The following is a 23,296-nucleotide window of genomic DNA, read 5'->3' as shown; positions in this document are numbered from 1 at the left end:
GTTTATTTCACCTGGGTGCAAGTGGGCGGAGTCCGAGAAAGGAGTCAGCAAAGAGTAGTGGGATTATCATTAGTTCTTATAGGTTTGGGATAGGTGGTGGAGTTAGGAGCAATTTTTTGTGGGCAGGGGGTGGATCTCACAAAGTACATTCTCAAGGGTGGGAAAAATATTACAAAGTACCTTCTTAAGGGTGAGGGAATATCACCAAGTACATTATCCTAAGGGTGGGGAGGGTGTATTGTCATAAGGTCAATTGATCAGTGAGGGTGGGGCAGGAACAGATCACAATGGTGGAATGTCATCTTTTGTGGTTCTTCAGTTGCTTCAGGCCATCTGGATGTATATGTGCAGGTCACAGGGGATATGATGGCTTAGCTTGGGCTCAGAGGCCTGACAATAATGAGTATTATGTGAGACATGGTTGGGACTCAGTTTAGCATGACAAGAAACATTAATGAATTCAAGAAAGGTTTGTCTCCTCTCCAAAATCAAAAACCAAAAGTGCATAACAGTGTTTAGCACATTTCTATTTAGTTAAAGGTAATTTAAGATACGTGTTTATGACTTGTTTGAATACCATGTAACATCTAGTGATCGCCTCTGGGCAGGGAATACAGAACGGCAATGGGAGGCTTATTTTTCATTGCGCACCATTTATATAATTTGAATTCCTCCTCTTGTGTATCTGTTACTGAACGGAAGGTTTTGAGAGAGCTGGGGGAAGTAGCTGGTATCAAGCAGGAAAGCTGAAGGTGCAGATGGGCAGGGGGCTGGTGCACCCTTCTGCCAAGCTCTCCTGCCAGAGGCTCCACGGCCACCAGGCCTTTCTCAGAACTTTGGGATGGAGGAGGGCGGGGCCGGGGAAGCCTTTTAACAGAGTGCCCTAAAATATCTCGGGGGCTAGGGCTACGGAGGAGAAAGGAGAAATCAGAGACCCTTGTTTGGCAGGTTTGTCAATTGCAGATATTTTGCAGGGAAACACCCCACCGTCCCCACCCCAGGACACTACAGCCTTAGACCTCCCTGATCCTGGCTTTGGAAACTGGTCAGCAGCACTCTGGAGGCGGCTGTTTTGAAGGGCCAAGGAGAGGGGCTGTCTGAGAATGAGGATGGCAGAAAGGGGCCCACGCTTTTCCGCCTCCCAAGACTACGAGGGTCGGGAGGCCCATGTAAGGGGGCCCTCGCTTGGAGAATGAGAACTTCCCTCCCCAGTAGCCTTCACCCCCGCAATGCCTCCCACCCCAAAAGATCTGCTTGGCCCACGTTCCAGCGCAACGCGGTGGAAGACGGCCCTCATGTGCCAGTGCGGACCCCTCGCGCCCCTCCAGCCTGCAGCCAGCCGGCCGCTCCTCCAGCGCGCAGGCGCAGGACGCAAAAAACAAAAAAACAAAAAACAAAAAACAAAAAAACACAAACCACAGCTCCCAGCAGCCCTCGCGCCGTCCGCGCGCAGCCGCAGAGCAGAGGCTGCCGGGAACGCGGGCCCAGAGGCGGGGCGAGCGCGCGCGGGGCGGAAGTCGGCCGCCTTCCTCCGTCCCGGCCCTTAGCCCAGCCAAGCCCAGCCAAGCCCAGCCAAGCCCCGCCGATCGCGGGCACCGGAGCCAGCCCCGCAGCGGGTGAGTGACTGCGCCCGCGGCTGCCGGCGCCCTGCCCCAGCCACGGGCCCGGGCCCCCGTCCCGGAGCCTGCCGCCGCCCTCCGACCCTGCCGCGTCCCGCCCCCTGACCCGTCAGGCCCCCTTCCCGTCCCACCCGTGCGGGATCTCTGCCCCCTGACTCGCAGACTGGGCTGGGACTCTGCCCTCTGACCTGTGGGAAAGTCCCCTTCTTCCGACAGGCGGTGGACACCACCCCCTCTGACTTTTGGGACACCTCATCCCTGGGACTAGCGTGGGGACCATTACCCTCTGGTTAGTGTGGGCACCCCTCCTCTCTGATTAGTGTGGGGACCATTCCCCTCTGATTAGTGTGGGCACCTCCCCCCTCTGATTATGTGACTCCTCCCCGCTCTGATTAGTGTGGGACACCCCCCTTCTAATTAATTTGGGGACCATCCCCCTCTGATTACTGTGGGGCACCTCCCCGCTCTGATTAGTGTGGGGACCACCCCCCTCTGATTCATGTGGGGCACCTCCCCCTCTGGTTAGTGTGGGGACCATCCCCCTCTGATTAGTGTGGGACGCCTCCCCGCTCTGACCCCCTCCCACCACCTTCTGACTTCAAATACCCCTCCTCTGGTCTATGCAGGGTCTCCTTGGACTGATAAGGGAATTTTCTCCCTCTGACTGGCACTTGGTCAAACCTGTAACAGGCCAACCTTCCCCACCCCATCCCAGTCCTTGCTCTCCCTGCCCTCATCCAATTTGGAGCCTTCCTCCAGGCACACAGCTCACTCTCATCTTCCTGCATGCAAATGATTCGCCCTCCCCACCATACCTGTCTCACACCCCTACTGCCATCCGGTCTGGATTCTCTCATCCTTGGAGACTGGTACCTCCTTGCCAGTCCATGTTGCCTGGTGCCTTTGCTTCTCCCTCCGAATGGTCTTTCCCTTGCCCTCTGTGTACCCTAGGCTTGGCACAGAGCACCTGTGACCACTCTTCCATCAGCAGACACATCTCTCTCCCAAACACCTTTCCCCCTTAGTGACCCCTGGAAAAGCCGTCTCTTAGTGTCCCAGCTCCATTTCTCATTTTCTTCTTGAGGTTGTATGCCCTATGTCCTTTCCTACCACATTTTCAACAAAGCAGAGGTTTGGAAATGTGAGGCTCTTGGTGTCAAGTGAATCTGGCTAGCTCTCCAGTGTAAGGGCCCAAACTTGAAACAAGTGTCAGGTCGTAGAAGGCTCCTAAAAGGAAGCGGGTGCCGCAGCCCTTCAGGATCCGCTGTCTCCCAGCTCTTCCTCCCTCTCCCTCTGAGGAGCTTTGCTGAGAAAGGTCCCTCCAGGCCTGGACCACAGACCCTCCCTGCAGCCCCACCCCAGGCCTCTCAGCAGGACAGTCTGGCTGGAGCCTGTGGAACGGCAGTGGGGCTCCTCCCAGGTGCTCCTGCCTGCTGGCCTCAATGAGCCCTCTATCCTAGCACACGCCCCTGCTGAAAGGCACACTGAAGGAGCCAACCCTCTCCCCTCTGGACGTGGCAAGGGTTTCCTGTCGGGGCAGCCCCCGGCATCTTCACGGCCAGGACTCAGGTGAAGCATGGATTTGTCCAGGCACTGTCATGAGGCCACCGCAGCAGTGTGGGGACCAACTTCTAGTGTCACTTTTTCATGTCCAAATTAACGTGATCACAAAAGAGAATGACATGTCACAAGGTGGTAGAGGAAACCATCCACTCGCAGCGGGATAGGACCCCTGGACCCTGGGACACCTCGCTGGAGGGGCACATCTGAGGTTTGACGCTTCTGATTGCCAGAGGTCTCCTTTCTTCCCCTTAGGCTATAACCATATTTTCCTAGCCCATGGCAGCTTAGTAAATCTGTTGGTGTAAAAGCTCTTGGTACTCCAGAACGTTTTCACTCACCCGTCACTGTGCACCTGGTCTGCAGGACCCCCCTGAGCTGCAGAGTACGTGAGGAGACCCAGGGTGTGGTAGCAGCAGTTGTCCTGGCCCTGTGGGTGTTTTTACCCTGCCACCTGGATGTGGCTTTCGAGGTGTGTGTGCCTGTGCAGGCTCCCCCAAGTACACATGGCCCGTCCTCGGAGCCTCGGTACTTTCTGGCAACCGTATAGGTAGATAGGTAGATGTATAAATGCTGTAGTGTTTTCTCTTTCAAAAACAGAAGATCTGAGACTTGGAACTATTGTCCAGGTCCTGAAATGGGTCAGTACTATCACAAGGAGGTCATTTTTCTATTGTTTGTTGAATGGTACCAGGGATGCCAAGGACACACAGCATTCATTCTTTTCACTCAGTGCACTCTGAACTATCAAGATTTCCTGGAAAGCTCTTATGAAATGCCAATATCAAGGGAATTAAAAACTTTTATATTAATTCTTAAGAATGTTCATGTTGATTTTCCTTTTAATCAAGATGGTTAATTAGGAAAAAATCATCCTGGCAGTAGAGAAGTCTGTTTGGGGAGACATTCTGTTTTTTCTTTTGGATCCTGCTCGTCTCTGTCATGCGTGCAGTGGTCATGTGGAGCGCCTGGTTCCCAGGCAGGACGCTGCTCCCCGCGTTCCTCTGGGATGGTTTTATGGGAAGTGAAGAAGGTGTTGAAGTCTTGCTTAAGACTTAAGACAGTGCGTGATGCCACCATGTGGGAGTGGGGCAGAGGTGAGACTAGGACCCCCCAGAATGGCTCTGAGGGTGTTGCCGGGTTGAGTGAAAGTCCTGGCGATGCGGCCTTTGTGTCCCAGGAGCCGAGCCCGGAGGAAAGCGTGAGGAGAGAAGGTGGCAGTAAGCAGGTGGGCTCATGGGGGTGCCGCTGCGGTGTGGAAGGCAGCCCTGATCCAGGTCCATGGGGTGATGATCCCATCCCGTTATTTTCACACACTCTGGAAAAGGACACCTTCCCAGATGTGTGGTGCCATTTGGAATGTGCCTTTCAACTGAGAAGGTCGCTTTTTGGCTAAAATTCCTCCAGGTGTAACATCGATGATACAAATTAAGCAGACACAGCCTCTTTACAATGCAGTAACTGCAAACCGTAGAGGGTTCTGAAGCTGTGCGCCCACCCCATAGACAGTGACTGGTCCTGGCCCTTGGAAAAACCTGGAGGCTCTTTCCCCTCTTCCTCCTGTGATTGGTGGAGGAACAGCTCCCCGAGGTGTCCACGTCCTACCTTCTGAGCTTGTGAATATGTTACATTACATGACAAAGGGGAATTAAGGTTGCTGATCAGCCGGCCTTAAAGTAGTGAGATGATCCTGGATTTTCCCAGGGAGCCCAGTGTAATCACAGGGTCCTTAAGAACAGAAGAGGGAAGCAGAAGAGCCAGAGGGAGATGATGGCCAAGAGGCTTGGGGAAGTGCAGTGGGCGGGCTTTGGAGGGGGAGGAGGGGCCACCAGGCAGGGAATGTGGGTGCCTCCAGAAGCTGGAAGAGGCATGAGAATGGAGCCATGGCCCGTGTGAGGCTTCTATCCCACAGGACGGTGCCTGCTGCCTGCCATGTGCTGGATACTAGGGGCGGGGACAGGTGCAGAAGTCAGTCAGATCCTGAGCTTGACCTTTAAGGAGCGTGCTGTCTGTGGAGGAGGGATGGCCTAACCAGACTCCCTGTGACCTTCTTCCTTCCTGGTTTCCTTGTACTGCCCACCCCCGAGGAGATTTGCCGTGGAATTTGCAGGTACAATAGTTAGCCTTGCAAGTGCCGAAGCAGGAATCAGGTAACGTTTTCAAGGAGTCTGGCCCATAGCAGGCATTAATAAGTGTTTCTTTGAGATGCGCCACCCGTGTTCTCTCAGGCGCTGTTAGCACGAGTGTGTGAAGGCCTTGGCTTCTGCCTTGGCCGTGCTGAAGAGTCTGTAGGTCAGTGGGGTTTGCTCTTTACCGTGGCAGTGAACACAGTGGGCACTCTGAGGCCTGCCTGCCTGCTCCCTGGGTGTGGGAAGGGAAAGGAAGGTAGCTCTTCTCCAGAGATAAGGGGTTGGCGCACCTGCCACCTGCCTACCCGTCCCTTCCAAGGAGGTGGGGGCTAGGATGTGGCGGCCTCTTAACAGGATGATGTGGCTTCCTGCCCTGCCTGGATCCTGAAAGGGAGGAGCCTGGCAGCCCTCAGTAAACCTGCTGGTTCTGCCACCTGTCCTATTCCACTCCTGCAGGAAGCTGGAGAAACAAACCCTCTTGGCTGTCTGCTGTCCAAGGAGTCGCCACTCCCTTCATTACAGCCTTGCGCAGAGTGTAGCGGCAGGCCTGGGGATGGCCTCGGGAGGTAGGTGGCCCCTGAGCCCTTCTCCTGGGAAAGGGCAGCAGCAGGGAGACGCCTCCTGGGTGTGCACAGAGAAAAGCACAGTTTCCCTAACTCCCCGCTCCCTAACTCCTCGCTCTTTAACTCCCACCTCCCTAACTCCCCCCCCAACTCCCTTCTCCCTAACTCCCCTCTCCCTAACTCCCTTCCCTAACTCCCCTCTCCTTAACTCCTCTCCTTAACTCCTCTCCCTAACTCCCCCCTCCCTAAATCCCCTCTCCCTAGCTCCCCTCCCTAACTCCCCTCTCCCTAACTCCCCTCCCTAACTCCCCCTTCCCTAACTCCCCCCTCCCTAACCCCCTTCTCCCTAGCTCCCCTCTCCCTAACTCCCTTCTCCCTAACCCCCCTCTCCCTAACTCGTCTCCCTAACTCCCCTCCCTAACTCCCCTCTCCCTAACTCCCCTCCCTAACTCCCCTCTCTCTATCTCCCCTCCCTAACCTCCTCTCCCTAACTCCCCTCCCTAACTCCCCTCCCTAGCTCCCCTCTCCCTAACTCCCCTCTCCCTAACCCCCCTCTTCCTAACTCCCATCTCCCTAACTCCCCCCTCCCTAACTCCTTGCTCCATAACTCCCCCCCAGCTCCCCTCTCCCTAACTCCCCTCTCCCTAACTCCCCTCCCTAACTCCCCTCTCCTTAACTCCTCTCCCTAACTCCCCCCTCCCTAACTCCCCTCTCCCTAACTCCCCTCCCTAACTCCCCTCTCCCTAACTCCCCTCCCTAACTCCCCCTTCCCTAACTCCCCCTTCCCTAACTCCCCTCTCCCTAACCCCCCTCTCCCTAGCTCCCCTCTGCCTAACTCCCCTCTCCCTAACCCCCCTCTCCCTAAAACCCCCCTCTCCCTAACCCCCCCTCCCTAACTCGTCTCCCTAACTCCCCTCCCTAACTCCCCTCTCCCTAACTCCTCTCCCTAACTCCCCTCTCCCTAACTCCCCTCTCCCTATCTCCCCTCCCTAACCTCCTCTCCCTAACTCCCCTCCCTAACTCCCCTCCCTAACCTCCCTCTCCCTAACTCCCCTCTCCCTAACCCCCTCTCCCTAACTCCCCTCTCCCTAACTCCCCTCTCCCTAACTCCCCTCTCCCTAACTCCCCTCCCTAACTCCCCCCTCCCTAACTCCTCTCCCTAACTGTCCTCTCCCTAGCTCCCCTCTCCCTAACTCTCCTCTCCCTAACTCCCCTCCCTAACCTCCCTCTCCCTAACTCCCCTCTCCCTAACCCCCCTCTCCCTAACTCCCCTCCCTAACTCCCCCCCAACTCCTCTCCCTAACTCCCCTCTCCCTAACTCCCCTCCCTAACTCCCCTCCCTAACTCCCCTCCCTAACTCCCCCCTCCCTAAGCCCCCTCTCCCTAACTCCCCCCTCCCTAACTCCCCACTCACTAACTCCCCTCTCCCTAACTCCCCTCTCCCTAACTCCCCTCTCCCTAACTCCCCTCTCCCTGACTCCCCTCCCTAACTCCCCCCTCCCTAAGCCCCCTCTCCCCTAACTCCCCCCTCACTAACTCCCCCCTCACTAACTCCCCTCTCCCTAACTCCCCTCTTCCTAACTCCCCTCCCCAATTCCCCCCTCCCTAACTCCCCCCCAACTCCCTACTCCCTAACTCCCCGCTCCCTAACTCCCAGCTCCCTCACTGGTGGCTCCCCTGCGCTCTGGGAGTGTCCTGTGGGATGGACAGATGCCTCCATGGTGCCTTGCGAGCCTTGCAGGTGGTTATTCCTCCTGTGAGTGCTCCTGTGAGTGCTCTCCAGGCAGCAGCAGGGGTCCTGTCCCTGTAGGCCCCTGAGCCTGGGAGATAGCTGGTTTGCAGCCCCACTGAACAGGAGAGCCTGGCTGGCCACAGAACCCATGACTTTGCTGTAGTTCCTGAGTCCTCTTGTTGCTGATTATCTAAAATCAAACCATTACTCTGCAGGCACTGGGTTTGTAAATCTTTTCACAATAAAGCGAGCATTTAAACTGCTTAAGCTTTGAGGGGTGTAGGGAGAAGCCTCACACGAGCCCCTTCTGGAAAGGACTTTGTCCATCTTGTGTCTTACCCTCGCCGGTTCATTTCTGTTGTTTCTGGCTGGCAACAAACAAAAGAGCCCCCCCACCCCCCACCCCCGAAAAAGAACCCAACTTTTTAAAGAACGTGCAAACTCTTGCCTGCAGCAGGCGCCGGCAGCCAGGCACCCCGGCAGCCAGTGGTAGCTCATACACCAGCATGGGCTGTGGCAAAGGCATCTGATTTGAAATTTTTTTGCAAAATAAAATAATTCCTTGGGGTCCTGAAGGAGAGATGAAGCCCAAGGGAGGGTGTTCTGGTGCTGAAGTTAAAGGAATTTTCTGGAAGGTACACAGAGTTCTCTTGTCACTAGAAGCAGTCCCTTGTTTAACCAAAGGTGGCTGAGTCCCTGGCGTCTCTGCCCCTCTGTTAGCTCTGGGGAATCAGCATGACCTCGAGGTAACACTGACCACACGGGACTGTTCAAAGTCTGTCTCCCCAACTGTGCTGAGCTCCTGGAGGAAAGGCCCCTGCCTCCGTCACACTGATTCCCCAGAGGGGCAGAGACGCCGGGACTCAGACACCTCTGGTTCCATGTGGTCAGAGGACATGAGCCTCCCGGGTAGGGAGCGTGTGCCACGGTGTAGACGCCAGGAGTCTGGAATAGGAAGGCGTGCAGTGTTGCACAGCGACCTGGGAGAGGTCCTGCTCCCGGGAGTGCAGGGGGAAAAACCCACTGAGGCTTTCTCTGCAGGCTGAGACGTTTGTCCTTCAGATGGAAGGCATTGGGATCTACTAGACTTGGAATCCAGACTTGCTTTTTGGAAAAATTATTCTGTCAGTTTTGTGGAGGGTGATTTGAGATGGTCTTGACCAGGGATCTGTCGAGGGACAGGAGTCGGTATTTTCAGCCTCCACAGTCTGTTGCGACCACTCAGTGGTGCAGCCAGACTCAGCATGCCAGGGAGGAGTCCTAGCTGGCTTTAATCAGCCGCATCTACACACCAGGACGCGACTACACAGCAGGCCGCGTCTACGCAGGCCGCGTCTACACACCAGGCAGAGTCTACACACCAAGCTGCAACCACATACCAGGCCACACAGGCCGCATCTACACACTAGGTGGGAGACTGCATTTGGCCCACGGGTGGTAGTTTGCAACCCTCCCAGCAGGCGAGAGGGTACTTGTAGAGTGAGTGAGAAGCAGTAGCAGTCAGCCCCTGTGCACAGTTCTCTAACCCCGTCAGCATGGCTCCGGGAAGTAAACTGAGGCCAAGGGAAGTCCCTTGGCTGAGCCCAGATGGTCTATATCAGGGGTGTCCAATCTTTTGGCTTCCCTGGGCCACATTGGAAGAAGAATTGTCTTGGGCCACACATAAAATCCATTGATAGCTGATGAGCTTAACAAAAAATCTCATCTCATCATGTTTTAAGAAAGTTTATGAATTTGTGTTGGACCACGTGTTGGACAAGCTTGGTCTAGATCATTAGACCAAGACTCTGAGAGTCATCAGGGTGAGATGGAACTGGAGCCGAGGCTGTGTGGATGGGGAGAAGGGAGGCGAGTCTCAAGCTGGGTGGGACACGTGGGGCTGGGGAGGGAGGAGGGTTAGGACGAATTGCTTCCTGGGATGGCTCCTGAGGGCCGGCACTGCCAGGACAGGGAGTTCCTGAGGAGGACCTGGTTTGCGGTGCCTGTGGGTATCGGATGAGGAGGCTCAGAGACTGGGTCAGGCTAGAAAGGTGTGGGGGTCTTCACCTTAGAGGGCAGGCCCTGGGAGAGGTCAGTGGGCTGCCAGCACTGGGGGCCGAGAAGACCTGCCTGGGAGGAGGCCCACAGAGAGTGCCCCCCTGCCTCGAGGAGGGACACGGACAATGTGCTCACTGGGTTTGCCACTGGTGAAGGCTTCAGGTGGCTGCTTCTGAGGATTAGCCAGAGGGAAGGAGAGGGTGTAGGTGTGGGTGCTCTTGTACCATGGTGGGCGAGGGGGCCTGGGCAGGGGTGGGAAGGGACAGAGGTGCCGGGGACTCAGGGAAGGGTTTTCCTTCATTAACAGATTCGCCATTTATTCAGCAGCAATTGAGTGTCTGTGGGAGTGTGGGGTCTGGAGGTAAAATGGTGACAAGGTGGGCGACTTGGGGCAGCCTGTGGATGGAAGGGAGGAACCAGAAGAGCAGGTGCCCGGCGGCTGGGGGGACTGACCTGAGTGGCAGGTGTGGGCCCCACCCAGGGGCCTCGGCTGCTGAACTTGGCCACAGAGTGGTCTCCTGGGAGAAGTGGGCCGGAGATTTGACAGGAATGGTGAAGGTGAGAACAGTGGCTCTCCGGAGTGCTGAGGGAGTTGAACAGGGAAGAACATGGGGGTTCCAGGGGCTGGTGACAACGACACCTCACGATGTCTGACAGCAGTCTATGCAGGCACCGTTGTTCTATGCTGGCAAGCACCGTCTTCCCGGGCCTGCAACTCAGATGTGGCAGCTGAGCAGCTCGATCTTTGGGGTGCTTGATCCAGGTTGTGGGTTCATAATATGCCTAAGGTGGGGCCCCCGGTAGAGTGCAGAGGGGCTGTTGAAGAAGTGGCTAATGGCTCACCTGGCATCTCTTTCCCTTCAGCCAATGCGTGCAGACTGTCTGCTCCCTGCCTGGCAGTGCGTCAGGTGCTGGGGCTGTGACAGTGGCCAGATCCCTGCCCAGGAGCAGAAATAATCACCTAGCCAGGCAGGGACGGTGGGAGAGCCGGAGCGGCATGGGAGGGAGGGCGAGTGGGCAAGTCTTCCCAGGGAGCTGATGCCCCGTAGGAGAGACCGAGCTGCTGGTGCGAAGAGCAGGCCCGACTGTTCCAGGCAGGGGGAACTGCAGGCTCTGCCAGGGCCAGTGTGGTCAGGGGACAGAAGGAGGCCTACGTAGCCAGCCGGCAGGCAGAGGAGATGGTACAGTGTGAGGGCTGAGCGGGAGCAGAGTGGGTTCATCCCAGGACCTGAGGAAGCCGCTGAAGCTGGGAGTGTGCCATCTGATGGATGCTACTTCATGGCAGGTGGCGAGGGAGTGTCAGGGGATGTTGGTGGGGGGCAGCTGGCAGGGCAACTTCATGGCGGGGGGTATGGGAGTGTCAGGGGCGGAGAGGCAGGAGGGGTGGAGGGAGGCAGCCGGCATGGCATGGTGAGGAAGGGCCATGGAAGAGGACAGAACCTGTCCACGGAGTCAGTGCTGAGGAAGGAAAACGGAGGATGAGGCCAGTCAGGTTTTTCGTGGTGGCAGTGCCTTATGTTTTTATCGAAGTGTATATTCACACAGAAAAGCACATCTCCCAGGATCCTGAGAGCTTGAACCAGACCACTGTGGACACGGTGGCCACCCGTCACCACTACCCTTCCCAAGGGGAGACGAGGAGCAAGTAGGCTTGAGGGAAAAGCTGCACAGGACTCGTGTCTTGAAATGTCTAAGATGCATGTCAGAAATGCAGGTAAGGGGGGGTGCGGGTGCTCGCACCTGTGATCCCAGCACTTTGGGAGGCTGAGGCAGGAGGATCACTTGAGCCCAGGAGTTCAAGACCGGCCTGGACAATATAACGAGGCCTCATCTCTATAAAAAAAATTAAAAATTAGCTGTGCCCCAGGTGTGTTGGCTCACGCCTATAATCCTGGCACTTTGGGAGGCCAAGGCAGGTGGATCACCTGAGGTCAGGAGTTCAAGACCAGCCTGACCAACATGGAGAAACCGCATCTCTACTAAAAATACAAAATTAGATGGGTATGGTGGTGCATGCCTATAATCCCAGCTACTAGGGAATCTGAGGCAGGAGAATCACTTGAACCCGGGAGGCGGAGGTTGCAGTGAGCCGAGATCGTGCCATTGCACTCCAGCCTAGGCAATAAGAGGAAAACTCTGTCTCCAAAAAAAAAAAAAAAAAAAAAATTCGCTGTGCGTGGTGGCACACGCCTGTAGTCCCAGCTACTTGGGAGGCTGAGGTGGAAGGATCGCTTGAGCCTCAGAGGTTGAGGCTGCAGTGAGCGTGATCACTGTTGCCTGGGCAACAGAGCGAGGCCCTATCTCAGAAAAACAAAAAAAGAAATGTAGGCGGGATTGGCATAGCAGGTAAGATAGAGTAATTCGAGCTCAGTGGAGACTTCTTGGGCCTGGCTGGGGTTTTGAAGCCTTGGGGCTAGAAAAGGGGCAGGGAGGGGCAGGGCCTGGGTGCAGTCAGAGGAGGATGTCCAGCACTGGGAACTCCAGCCCTGCTGCCGGGAAGGCCCCGGTGATCAGCCCTGTGACCACCTCAGGGGGTCCTGAGAGGCCTCCCCCTTAAAGGGAGCATGGAGTCTTCCCTGCGGGCCTGGAGGAACTGCTGGCAGCCCCCCTGTGCTGTTAGGAGGATCACTCTGAGCAGCAGGTTCCACGTATGCGCCTTGTTCACTCCTTGAACCTCACCCTGGGGCTAAAACCTAAGACTGTCCGAAAGTTCCATGTGGAATTGTCACCCTGTTTTTGTATCTTCTCAGCCCAGCAGGCTGCAGCGTGGAGAAGGGGGTGTCTCTTGTGGGGGTGTCTGTTGCTGGCTGCCGTGCACCAGGGCCTCATGGTCCACATATTTGGGGTCCAGAATTGCACGGAGCCACTGGAGTCCCCAAGCCCTTCCCAGGCGCCCTGGCAGGGAGGACAGCGTCTGCCCGTAAAGGCACATGTTTGCTGCTTTGTTGTTTTCTCAAGGAGGACCCAGCCAGGGAAGCTTCTCAGGCCAGGATTCACTGAGTTATAGTTGGAGGGCAGAGATATGGAACCTCTGCCCAGGGCCAGTGTTCTCGATCGGAGCACCGGGAGCCGTATCCCCACGCCCCACTGTGGCACTTGGCGGCTGTCCAGAGACAGGCAGCTCTCACCAAGGCGGCGCAGACGTGGGCCTGGTGCCCCATGGCTGCACTGAGCCATCATGCTGTATGCCCGGGAAGTGGGCTTGGCGGCAGCAGTGAAGGGCTGCAGTTCCTGGCCGCCACCAGCACCCTGACCCTGGGGCTCTGCCACAGAGCCACGCCTGGGGTGGAGGGTGAGCTGGGAGAGGCCTGCGGCCGAGCCAGGCCCCGCAGTGAGCCGAGCAGTTCTTTGGCGCCAAGGCACAGACACGCTGGCCTCCAGGCAGTCAGGGCGGCCCAGACTCTGGTCCCTGCAGTCATTTGCATTAATAGAAAGGCGCCAGGGGACAGACACTGCCAAAAACAACAACAGATACGAAAAAGAAGGAGTGTTTTTATTTGGTTTGGATGTGTTTGGTATTCCAATGCTGCAGGAGCCTAACCCAGAGGAAGTGGAGACTCCTTTACTGCACATCTGTCTGCTCCAGGCCAGGCACTGTTCTAGGAGCCAGGATACAGAGGTGGAGACAGAAACAAACAAACCGATAACTGTATACAATACTCTAACGTCAGGTGGGGACAAGGGCCAAGGACCCAGGGACGGAGGGTGATGTCTGCAGCAGGGCAGTCAGGGAGGGCTTCCTGGATGAGGTGGCATTTGAGTAAAATACAGACCTGTACCCTGTCTATGATCCTATCCCACTTCACCCCGTCAGCCTTCCCCTCCCACCTGACTCTCCTGCGCTTCTCTCTTTAGAGGGACCACAGAGCACCAGCCTGCGTGGAACTTCCTTCCTCACTCAGCTTCCCACGTTGCCAGCTGGGACAGGAGAGATGGAGTAATTTTGCTGTGGAAAGACTTCACGTCTTGCCGAATGAAAGTAAGCAAAGATACTGCTAGAGTCGGGAATCTAGAGTCGGGAATTCATTAAGCCAAGGGAGTAAGAATGGCCACAGAGTAGTGAAATACTGTTTCTTCTGGAAAAGTCAGCCTGCAGCGCCTGCAGCTTTCGGAACTAAGATGTGACTGGGCTTGCGGAGGCGCTGACTCCTCTCCTCCCTCCCTGGCTGTGCAGGTCCCGCCTGTCTGTCACGCTGATGCCCGTGCAGCTGTCTGAGCACCCGGAATGGAATGAGTCTATGCACTCCCTCCGGATCAGTGTGGGGGGCCTTCCTGTGCTGGCGTCCATGACCAAGGCCGCGGACCCCCGCTTCCGCCCCCGCTGGAAGGTGATCCTGACGTTCTTTGTGGGTGCCGCCATCCTCTGGCTGCTCTGCTCCCACCGCCCGGCCCCCGGCAGGCCCCCCACCCACAATGCACACAACTGGAGGCTCAGCCAGGCGCCCGCCAACTGGTACAATGACACCTACCCCCTGTCTCCCCCACAAAGGACACCGGCTGGGATTCGGTACCGAATCGCAGTTATCGCAGACCTGGACACAGAGTCAAGGGCCCAAGAGGAAAACACCTGGTTCAGTTACCTGAAAAAGGGCTACCTGACCCTGTCAGACAGTGGGGACAAGGTGGCCGTGGAATGGGACAAAGACCATGGGGTCCTGGAGTCCCACCTGGCGGAGAAGGGGAGAGGCATGGAGCTGTCTGACCTGATTGTTTTCAATGGGAAACTCTACTCCGTGGATGACCGGACGGGGGTCGTCTACCAGATCGAAGGCAGCAAAGCCGTGCCCTGGGTGATTCTGTCCGACGGCGACGGCACCGTGGAGAAAGGTAACTGGACCCTGAGGTTTTATGGAGGTGTGGGTGGGGAGTGGGAGCTCAGGGCCTGGCTGGCAAACACAGGCACATGGTAAAGAATTCACACGCCTAGAAGCCAGGGATGTGGTGAGGGAGCACGTCTCCCTCTTGCTCTGACCTGCGGCCCCCTTACCCTTAGCCAGGAGCATAGCCTACTGTCAATTCACACTGTGCAGTTTCTAGGAGGAAGAGCTTATTGCTAGAGGCCTGCGGGAGACGTGGGGAATCTCTCCAAGATGTTTTCGGCTGTATCCGCTGCTGCTCTCAGAGCCTCTGGGAACACGCCCTTTTTACACCTTCAAAGGTTCTCAAGACCACGCTAGGACGTGCCTACCAGGAGCCTTGCCCTGAAAGCCATGGGGACAGATGGTTCTCACTCAAAACCCAGACTTTGGTTTCATGTTACTGAAGGGTAAACTGCTGCCCAGCCCTCCTCTCCCTGAACCCCAGCAGGGGGAGGGCGTGTGTGAGCTGTGCCAACCCCCCTGGAGTGGAGCCTGATGCCAGCCTTTTTGTTCACCAGAAAGGAGGTGCTGCTTCCACAGGGCAGGGACAGGCTTTGGGGAGGCACGGTGGCCAGTGTCTTCCTCCAGAGAGGAGCTGGGGAGGCGCCAAGGACGCTGGCAGAGGAGCTGCCAGCTCCTCTGAGCTCCGTTTGTCTGAGCTGGCGGTGGATCCCCACCTTCTAGAAAGCTAAATGCCACCGCAGGCTTTCTGAGGTCAAGGAGGAACTGCACTAAACAACGGCCCACACAGTTCATGGCCGGCCAGGCCCTCCCCACACCCGGTGATAAAATCTTCAGTGTTCGCCCAGGGCTGGGCAGGGGACGGACCTCACCTGAGGTATCAACTGAGGCGTTGGTCGCCTACTTCCTGCCTCGCACTTGTCAGGGTTTTAGGCAACCCTAGTGTAGTTCTGTCCTTCCCTTGGATAGGGAGGAAAGCGGGGTACAGGGAGCTCTGGGGTTGGGCTGTACTCAGGTCATCCGGGAGGGATGGAAGACCCTGGCGTGGAGAATGTCTCATCGCACAAGCAGCCCAGGAGACCGCAGGTCCCTCCAGGGCCCTGCAGAGAAACTACTACAGTCTCGGGCAGTTCAGAGGGCACAACTCCAGCTCTCAGGGGCAAGAAGCTGGCAAAATTTGGGGAAAGCAAACAGAAGTTAGAACACCAGGGTGTAGGGATGATAAGAATACACGGTAGAACACAGGCTCCCACACAGGCTGAACTGTGGCAGCCTTCAAAGTTAGGCTTATTTTAAATAAATCAGTTTAAAAAAAGCAAAAACAGCTTCTGAACAAATCCACTGAAAGGAAGACTGGGAGCCCCAGCACCAAGGCCCTCTCCGGCCACTGGAGTTAGAGTGATGCTCGGTGAGACCTCAGGTGTGGCCGAGGGCAGCACCCGCACTCCCCTGGGACACACGTGCCCCTTCAGAGTGCTGTCACTTTTCAGCTTTTCTAGTCTTTAAGGATAATCCTAAGGTTGGGGTTACAGCTTGAGGAGCGGGGAGTTGGGGATCAGAGGAGACTTGAGAGTGGTCACTGAACCTTCAGGAGCTGAGGGGAGGGCAGCCGGCCGGCCCTGGGCGGGAGCCAGGTGCGGGCCGGAGGGGAGGCAGGTGCGGGGCCGGGCGGGAGTCAGGTGCGGGGTCTAAGGACAGGTGCAGGGCCGGGTGGGAGCCAGGTGCAGGGGTGCGGCGGGAGCTGGGTGCGGGGCCTAAGGACACTCTGCTTGGCCAGGCTTCAAGGCCGAATGGCTGGCAGTGAAGGACGAGCGTCTGTATGTGGGCGGCCTGGGCAAGGAGTGGACGACCACTACGGGTGACGTGGTGAACGAGAACCCGGAGTGGGTGAAGGTGGTGGGCTACAAGGGCAGCGTGGACCACGAGAACTGGGTGTCCAACTACAACGCCCTGCGGGCTGCTGCCGGCATCCGGCCGCCAGGTAAGAGACGCCTGCCCCAGCCCACAGTGTGGCTTCCACAGCCCAGTCGCTGGGAACCTGCTTCCTCCTGCATTTGCCTCCAAAACCGTTTTTTATTTTAGACATAGTCTTGCTCTGTCACCCCGGCTAGAGTGCAGTGGCACGATCTCAGCTCACTGCAGCCTCCACCTCCTGGGTTCAAACGATTCTTCTGCCTCAGCCTCCCCAGTAGCTGGGACTACAGGTGTGCACCACCACGCCCAGCTAATTGTATTTTTAGTGGAGACAGGGTTTCACCATGTTGCCCAGGATGGTCTCGAACTCCTGACTTCGGGTGATCTGGTGATCCACCTGCCTCGGCCTCCCAAAGTGCTGGCATTACGGGCGTGAGCCACCACACCCAGCCTCCAAGGCCGTTTCTTGCTTGATTTTAGTGATTTTGGTTGCCTCTGATGGTGGCTTCCCTCAGGCCAGTGGATTCTGGTGGCAAATGAGCTGTTTTCTCTTTCCTGCCCCACTCGCCCTGGCAGCTGGCCTCCTAGCATCCCAGCCTGTGGCCCGGTTGTCTGCACTGGTGGGTCAGGCCCTGTCCCTACCCCTGGCGCTGGGCCGTGGTGTTCCACACCAACATAGGGCCGGCAGCACTGTGGCCTCCCCCTAGTCAGGATGGAGTAGGCCTTAGGTGCCTGAGGTTCAGGAGGAAGTGACTGAGTCTGTACCTGGGGCCCCAGACGCTGTCTCCTCTTCCTTGCAGCCTCAAGGCAGCCTCCCCGCCGATGCCTCCCCACGTCCAATGGGGGTTTGTTCCCTTTCCTTGGGTTCCTCTGGATCAGCCCTGAGGAGGCTCCGATGAGCCCAAATCCCTGATGCAGCTCACAGGCAGCTCTCGGTGGAACGGGAGGAGGCTTCAAGGGAGGGGGTGCTGCAGGTTCCCTGCATGGGATAACCGAGAACACAGAACCTTCCAGAAGCCTGGAGAGCAGGGAGGGGCGGGTTGCTGTGAGCTGGTGGGCCCTGGTGGTCGCAGCCCCGTGCCTGCTACTGCGCACGGCCTGATGGTGTGGGGCTGGGCACACCAGGCCGCATGCGTGTCTGACCCGCGGTCACCCGGTTCCCAGGCTACCTCATCCATGAGTCTGCCTGCTGGAGTGACACGCTGCAGCGCTGGTTCTTCCTGCCGCGCCGCGCCAGCCAGGAGCGCTACAGCGAGAAGGACGACGAGCGCAAGGGCGCCAACCTGCTGCTGAGCGCCTCCCCTGACTTCGGCGACATCGCTGTGAGCCACGTCGGGGCGGTGGTCCCCACTCACGGCTTCTCGTCCTTCAAGTTCATCCCCAACACCGACGACCAGATCATTGTGGCCCTCAAGTCCGAGGAGGACAGCGGCAGAGTCGCCTCCTACATCATGGCCTTCACGCTGGACGGGCGCTTCCTGTTGCCGGAGACCAAGATCGGAAGCGTGAAATACGAAGGCATCGAGTTCATTTAAGTCAAAACGGAAACACTGAGCAAGGCCATCAGGACTCAGCTTTTATAAAAACAAGAGGAGTGCACTTTTGTTTTGTTTTGTTCTTTTTGGAACTGTGCCTGGGTTGGAGGTCTGGACAGGGAGCCCAGTCCCGGGCCCCATAGGGGTGCGGGCACTGGACCCCCGGGCCCCACGGAGGCCGCGGTCTGAACTGCTTTCCATGCTGCCATCTGGTGGTGAGATCGGTCACTTCAGGCATTGACTCAAGGCCTGCCGAACTGGCTGGGTCGTTTCTTCCATCCGACCTCGTTTCTTTTCTTTCCTATGTTCTTCTGTTCAGTGAATATCCCTAGAGCTCCTACCATATGTCAGGCCCTATGCCTCACCCTGAGAACGCAGTGAGCATGAGGTGGACCTGTTTGCTGGGAATCCCAGGTCACCCCCTTTTCTTCCTACTCTGTGCCTGGAGCATCATGTCCACCCCTGCAGATCCTTGGAAAAGAAAATGTTTATGTTGCAGGGTATTGCATGGTCACGAGTGAGGGCAGGCCCCTGGGGACACATCTGCCCACAGCTGCACAGGCCAGGGCGCAGGCACATCTGTTGGTTCTGAGGCCTCAGATAAAACCATCTCCGCATCGTATGGCCAGTGACCGCTTTCTCCCTTCAGGAAAATTCTGTGGCCGTGCAGCACTTTGAAGTTTTAATTATTAACCTGCTTTAATTAAAGCAGTTTCCTTTCTTATAAAGTGGAATCACCAAATCTTATCACACAGAGCAAAGTCCTGTAGTTACCCAGCCCGCTCCAGCAGTGGGGGAGATTGTAAGGAAGCAGTGGCAGTTGGTGAAGCAAGTGTCACATTTCGGCGTTCTTGGCCAATGGATACAAAGATAAAATGTTGCCTTTTTCTAGGAACTGTCAGAAATCCTCATGCCTTTCAAGACTTCTATGAATGACTTGAATTTTTTATTCCCTGCCTAGGGTCTGTGAACCTAGGTCTGAGGCCTGTCTCTTCCCTGGGGTTTCTTTCCATGGCCTTTATTTCTCCTCTTCCAGTGGGAGTTTTGCAGGCTCTTCTCCGTGGAAACTTCACGAGCGTTGGCTGGGCTTCGGCTTCGCTGGAGTGTACTCCAGGGTGAAGGCAGAGTGGGATTTGAGACCCAGGTTAGGCACGACCCAGGCTGAGAAGGGACGTTTCCATCATTCACAGTGCCCTCCCCACAGCACTACCTCACCCCGACCCCCACCCTCACTCCTACCCCACCCCGCGATCGTCAGGGGTGCCACGGTGGGCTGGAGGGTGCCGGCTCTGGCTGTCCCTGTGCCGGTCCCTCACAAACGTCTCCCCCTTTGAAACTCAAGCACAGCTGCGAGGAGGGCAGCCAGGAGTGACCCCTCTCTCATGGTTGTCTCTTTCCCCCGCTATGTCATAGGTAGTGGAGGAAGCGAAGGAAGTGAACGCTGAATGTGACGCATTTCTGAAGAGCTCAGCTGTCACCGGGCATAGCCTGGAAGCCCCAAGTCTGTTCTGACTTTGCCTGGCTGTCTCCTTGACCCGCCTCCTAGATCATTGTCCTTGATGTCCAGGCTGGGTCATTTAAAATAGAGATGCAATCAGGAAGGTTGGGGGACTTGGGACTGTGGCTGAATTGAGACCTTGCTGATGTATTCATGTCAGCACCTGAGTCACAGCCCAGGTGCCCGGAAGCAGCCTCTTCACATAGGCAGTGATTTGCGATTACTTTAAAGCTCACCTTTTTTCTTCCCCTCTCTGTTCGCTGCTGTCAGCATAATGATTGTGTTCCTTCCCTATGGGATCCATCTGTTTTGTAAACAATAAAGCGTCTGAGGAAGTGTAGTTGTCTTCTGTCTCCCGGTCTGTGCTGACTGTTTGCGGAGGCCTGGCCACGAGAGCGCCTGCGCAGGATGCTGGGCATGCGCACGGGAGTCGCCCGCCAGGGCATCCCATCTGGAAACTGCGTCCTCCAGTTCGCCTTGTCCCACTGTCTCAAGGCGCTCCAAGAGCACGAGCGCTGTGGTCAGAAAGGTGGGGTCTGAAGCCACTGCAAGCCCAGTCCTGGCTCTGTCCCCATCCAGCTGCATGTCCTTAGGCAAATGACCTAACTTTCCTGTGCTTCAGTGTCCTCGTCTGCAAAAGGACGCTCATCGCAGAGCTCATCCCGGGGCTGCAGTGAACGGTAAGTGACTGGGTACGCGCAAGGGGCTTAGAACATCACCTGACGTGTGCTGGGCACCCACGTGCCCGTTTTGTTGCTGCTCATCCCTGGGGAGCCATCTGGATGACTTGGTAAGGAGGCGCTCAGGTGAGAGGTCAGGGCTGAGCTGGTGACTTTAGTGTGTCAGTGAGTCCACAGGAACAGACGAGGTCGCTCCAAGTGACGCATGGAAGAATCCCCATCACTGAAACCACAGGCGCCAGGGAGGCAGGCACTGGCCAAGAAAGACCTCAACTAGAGACAGGACAGGGGCGGCCAGAGAGGGACAGAAAACCGGGAGAGCGGAATCAGAAAGGGCAATTGCACCCACATCAACCCCTTACCCTTCAGACCCACTCTCCTTCCCCGCCTCCTCCGGGTCCCAGACCCAGTGAACCTCCTCAGTGCCCTCTGGGATGGCCCCTGGGGAGTCCCTGACTCTCTCTGGCACTCGCCTCTCAAGGCAGCCCCCTGGTGCCACTCCCAGTGTCTGGGCTGAGTCCCCTCCCCTGGTCTCTTCTGGCCTGGGAGTGTGACATGGGAGTGACAGCTCCACTGTTAGCAGCTCCAGATGCTACAGCGGCCCCTCGTGCCGCCCGCACGCCCTGCTGTCTCATCCGTGGTAAATGGTCCCTTCACTGAAGCCTCCTTAGATGATCTTCATTCGGGTGTCGTCTTTTCCTGCTGGGAGCCTGACCAAGATAGCGCTGCAGGGAGGCGGCCTCTGCAGAAGGACCAGCGCGGCAGCGGGGTCCCCAGAGATACTCCATGACTGAGCAACAAGGAGAACTGGGCGTTCTCGGTGAGGATCCGCAGAACAACAGTTCCAGAAAAAGCCAGGGCGCATCGGGCCGAGGCGGGTTGGGATAAGGAACCGCACGTAAGCTCTTGACCATCTGTTTAAGAAGCTGTGACATGCGGGACTCGTGGGGCAGTGACTGCCGGCTCCACCCTCATGGGTCCGGCACACAGCTCATCTGCAAATGGAAGACTCTCCAGTCACCTCAACTGGACAAAAAACCGAGATTCAGTTTCTTTCATTCCACGTGTTAATCCTGTTTTCCAGTATACTTTTTTTCTTTTCTTTTTTTTATTTTGGGGGGATGGAGTCTTGCTCTGTCTCCCAGGCTGAAGTGCAGGGACACGATCTTGGCTCACTGTAACCTCCGTCTCCCAGGTTCAAGCAATTCTTCTGCCTCAGCCTCCCAAGTAGCTGGGATTACAGGCGTGCGCCACCACGCCCGGCTAATTTTTGTGTTTTTAGTTGAGATGGGGTTTCTCCATATTGGCCAGGCTGGTCTCAAACTCCTGATCTCAAGTGATCCATCCGCCTCGACCTCCCAAAATGTTGGGATTACAGGCGTGAGCCACTGCACCCAGCCACGGTACATTTTATTTTATTTTATTTTATTTATTTTATTTTATTTTATTTTATTATTTATTTTATTTTATTTCATTTCATTTTATTTTTTTATTTTTTTTATTTTTTATTTTATTTTGAGACGGAGTCTCGCTCTTTCGCCCAGGCCAGACTGCAGTGGCACTATCTCGGCTCACTGCAAGCTCCGCCTCCCGGATTCACGCCATTCTCCTGCCTCAGCCTCACGAGTAGCTGGGACTACAGGCTCCCGCCACCGTGCCCGGCAAATTTTTTGTATTTTTAGTAGAGACGGGGTTTCACCATGTTAGCCAGTTTGGTCTCGATCTCCTGACCTCGTGATCTGCCCGCCTCGGCCTCCCAAAGTGCTGGGATTACAGGTGTGAGCCACCGCGCCCGGCCCACGGTACACTTTAAATTGATAAATCTCAAGGTAAGTTATCCCTTCATGCTGTTAAAAGAGTTAAAGCAAAAATAAAATACCGTCACGCTGTGAAAACCCCTGGCCCAGATGGCTTCACTTTTGAATTGTACCAAACATGTAAGGGAGAAATAATACGAAAGCAACACAAAATCTTCCATGATTCTGGGAGTTGGGAAACTTTTCCAACTCATTTTATGAGGGCACCACTACACTGATACCAAAACCAGAAAAATACATTACAAAAAAAAAAAAAATACAGACCAGTATCCCTCATGAACATAGATGTAAAAATCCTGGCCAGGAGCAGTGGCTCACGCCTGTAATCCCAGCACTTTGGGAGGCCGAGGCGGGTAGATCACGAGGTCAGGAGATCGAGAGCATCCTGGCTAACACAGTGAAACCCCATCTCTACTAAAAAATACAAAAAAATTAGCCGGGCACAGTGGCGGGCACCTGTAGTCCCAGCTACTCGGGAGGCTGAGGCAGGAGAATGGCATGAACCCAGGAGGCAGAGCTTACAGTGAGTCGAGATCGCGCCACTGCACTCCAGCCTGGGTGACAGAGCGAGACTCCGTCTCAAAAAAAATAAATAAATAAAAATAAAAAATAAAAAAAGAATCCTTAGCACAGATTAGCAAGCCAAATTCAGCAATAATCAAAAATTAGAATGTTACGGGAAAGGGGTCCGATTCAGGTCACCAAGAGAGGGTTCTTGGAGCTCACACAAGAAATAATTCTGGGCACGTCCATAGAGTAAAGTGACAGGAAGTTTATTAAGAAAGTAGGCCAGGTGCGGTGGCTCACGCCTGTAATCCCAACACTTTGGGAGGCTGAGGCAGGCAAATCACGAGATCAGGAGTTGGAGACCAGCCTGACCACATGGTGAAACCCCATCTCTACTGACAATATAAAAATCAGCTGGGCGTGGCGGTGCATGCCTGTAATCCCAGCTACTCAGGAGGCTGAGGCAGGAGAATCGCTTGAACCTGGGAGATGGAGGTTACAGTGAGCCGAGATCACGCCACTGCACTCCAGCCTGCGCGATGGAGTGAGACTCCATCTCAAAAAAAAAAAAAAAAAGTAAAGGAATAAAGAATAGCAACTCTAAAGGCAGAGTAGCTCCAGGGCTGCTGACTGTCCCTTTTTATGGTTATTTCTTGAGGATATGCTAAACAAGGGGTGGATTATTCATGCCTCCCGTTTTTAGACCATAGAGGGTAACTTCCTCATGTTGCCATGGCATTTGTCATGGTGCTTGCAGGAGCATAGCAGTGAGGACAGCCAGAGGTCACTCTCATCGCCGCTTGATTTTGGTGGGTTTTAGCCGGCTTTACTGCAGCCTGTTTTGTTGTTGTTGTTGTTTTTGAGATGGAGTCTCATTCTGTTGCC

The 23,296-nt window shown here is 55.9% G+C and overlaps 1 protein-coding gene across 4 annotated transcripts; it reads left to right on the top strand.

The window, feature by feature from the left end:
• The first annotated feature begins 970 nt into the window (after nucleotides 1–970).
• Nucleotides 971–19,747, top strand: CANT1 (calcium activated nucleotidase 1). 4 transcript variants are annotated; one of them, XR_004667400.3, is made up of 7 exons: nucleotides 971–1,616; nucleotides 5,765–5,874; nucleotides 13,496–13,619; nucleotides 13,815–14,467; nucleotides 16,238–16,441; nucleotides 17,539–19,053; nucleotides 19,323–19,747. XR_004667400.3 is itself a non-coding variant. In XM_034943019.3 (6 exons), exons 4-6 carry the CDS (start codon nucleotides 13,837–13,839, stop codon nucleotides 17,907–17,909), a joined length of 1,206 nt encoding a protein of 401 aa, XP_034798910.1. In that variant the 5' UTR covers nucleotides 971–1,616; nucleotides 5,765–5,874; nucleotides 13,496–13,619; nucleotides 13,815–13,836; the 3' UTR covers nucleotides 17,910–19,747. The 4 variants fall into 4 exon arrangements, 2 of the variants coding, with proteins under 2 accessions (XP_034798910.1, XP_034798911.1); XR_008621563.2 differs by lacking the exon at nucleotides 5,765–5,874; XM_034943019.3 differs by having other exon boundaries at nucleotides 17,539–19,747.
• The last annotated feature ends 3,549 nt before the right edge of the window (nucleotides 19,748–23,296 follow it).

The sequence above is a fragment of the Pan paniscus genome, chromosome 19 (genome assembly GCF_029289425.2).
Source record: "Pan paniscus chromosome 19, NHGRI_mPanPan1-v2.0_pri, whole genome shotgun sequence".
Classification (NCBI taxonomy): domain Eukaryota; kingdom Metazoa; phylum Chordata; class Mammalia; order Primates; family Hominidae; genus Pan; species Pan paniscus.
The sequence above is the reverse complement of the archived record's forward strand: the minus strand, read 5'-3'. Positions and strand labels throughout refer to the sequence as shown.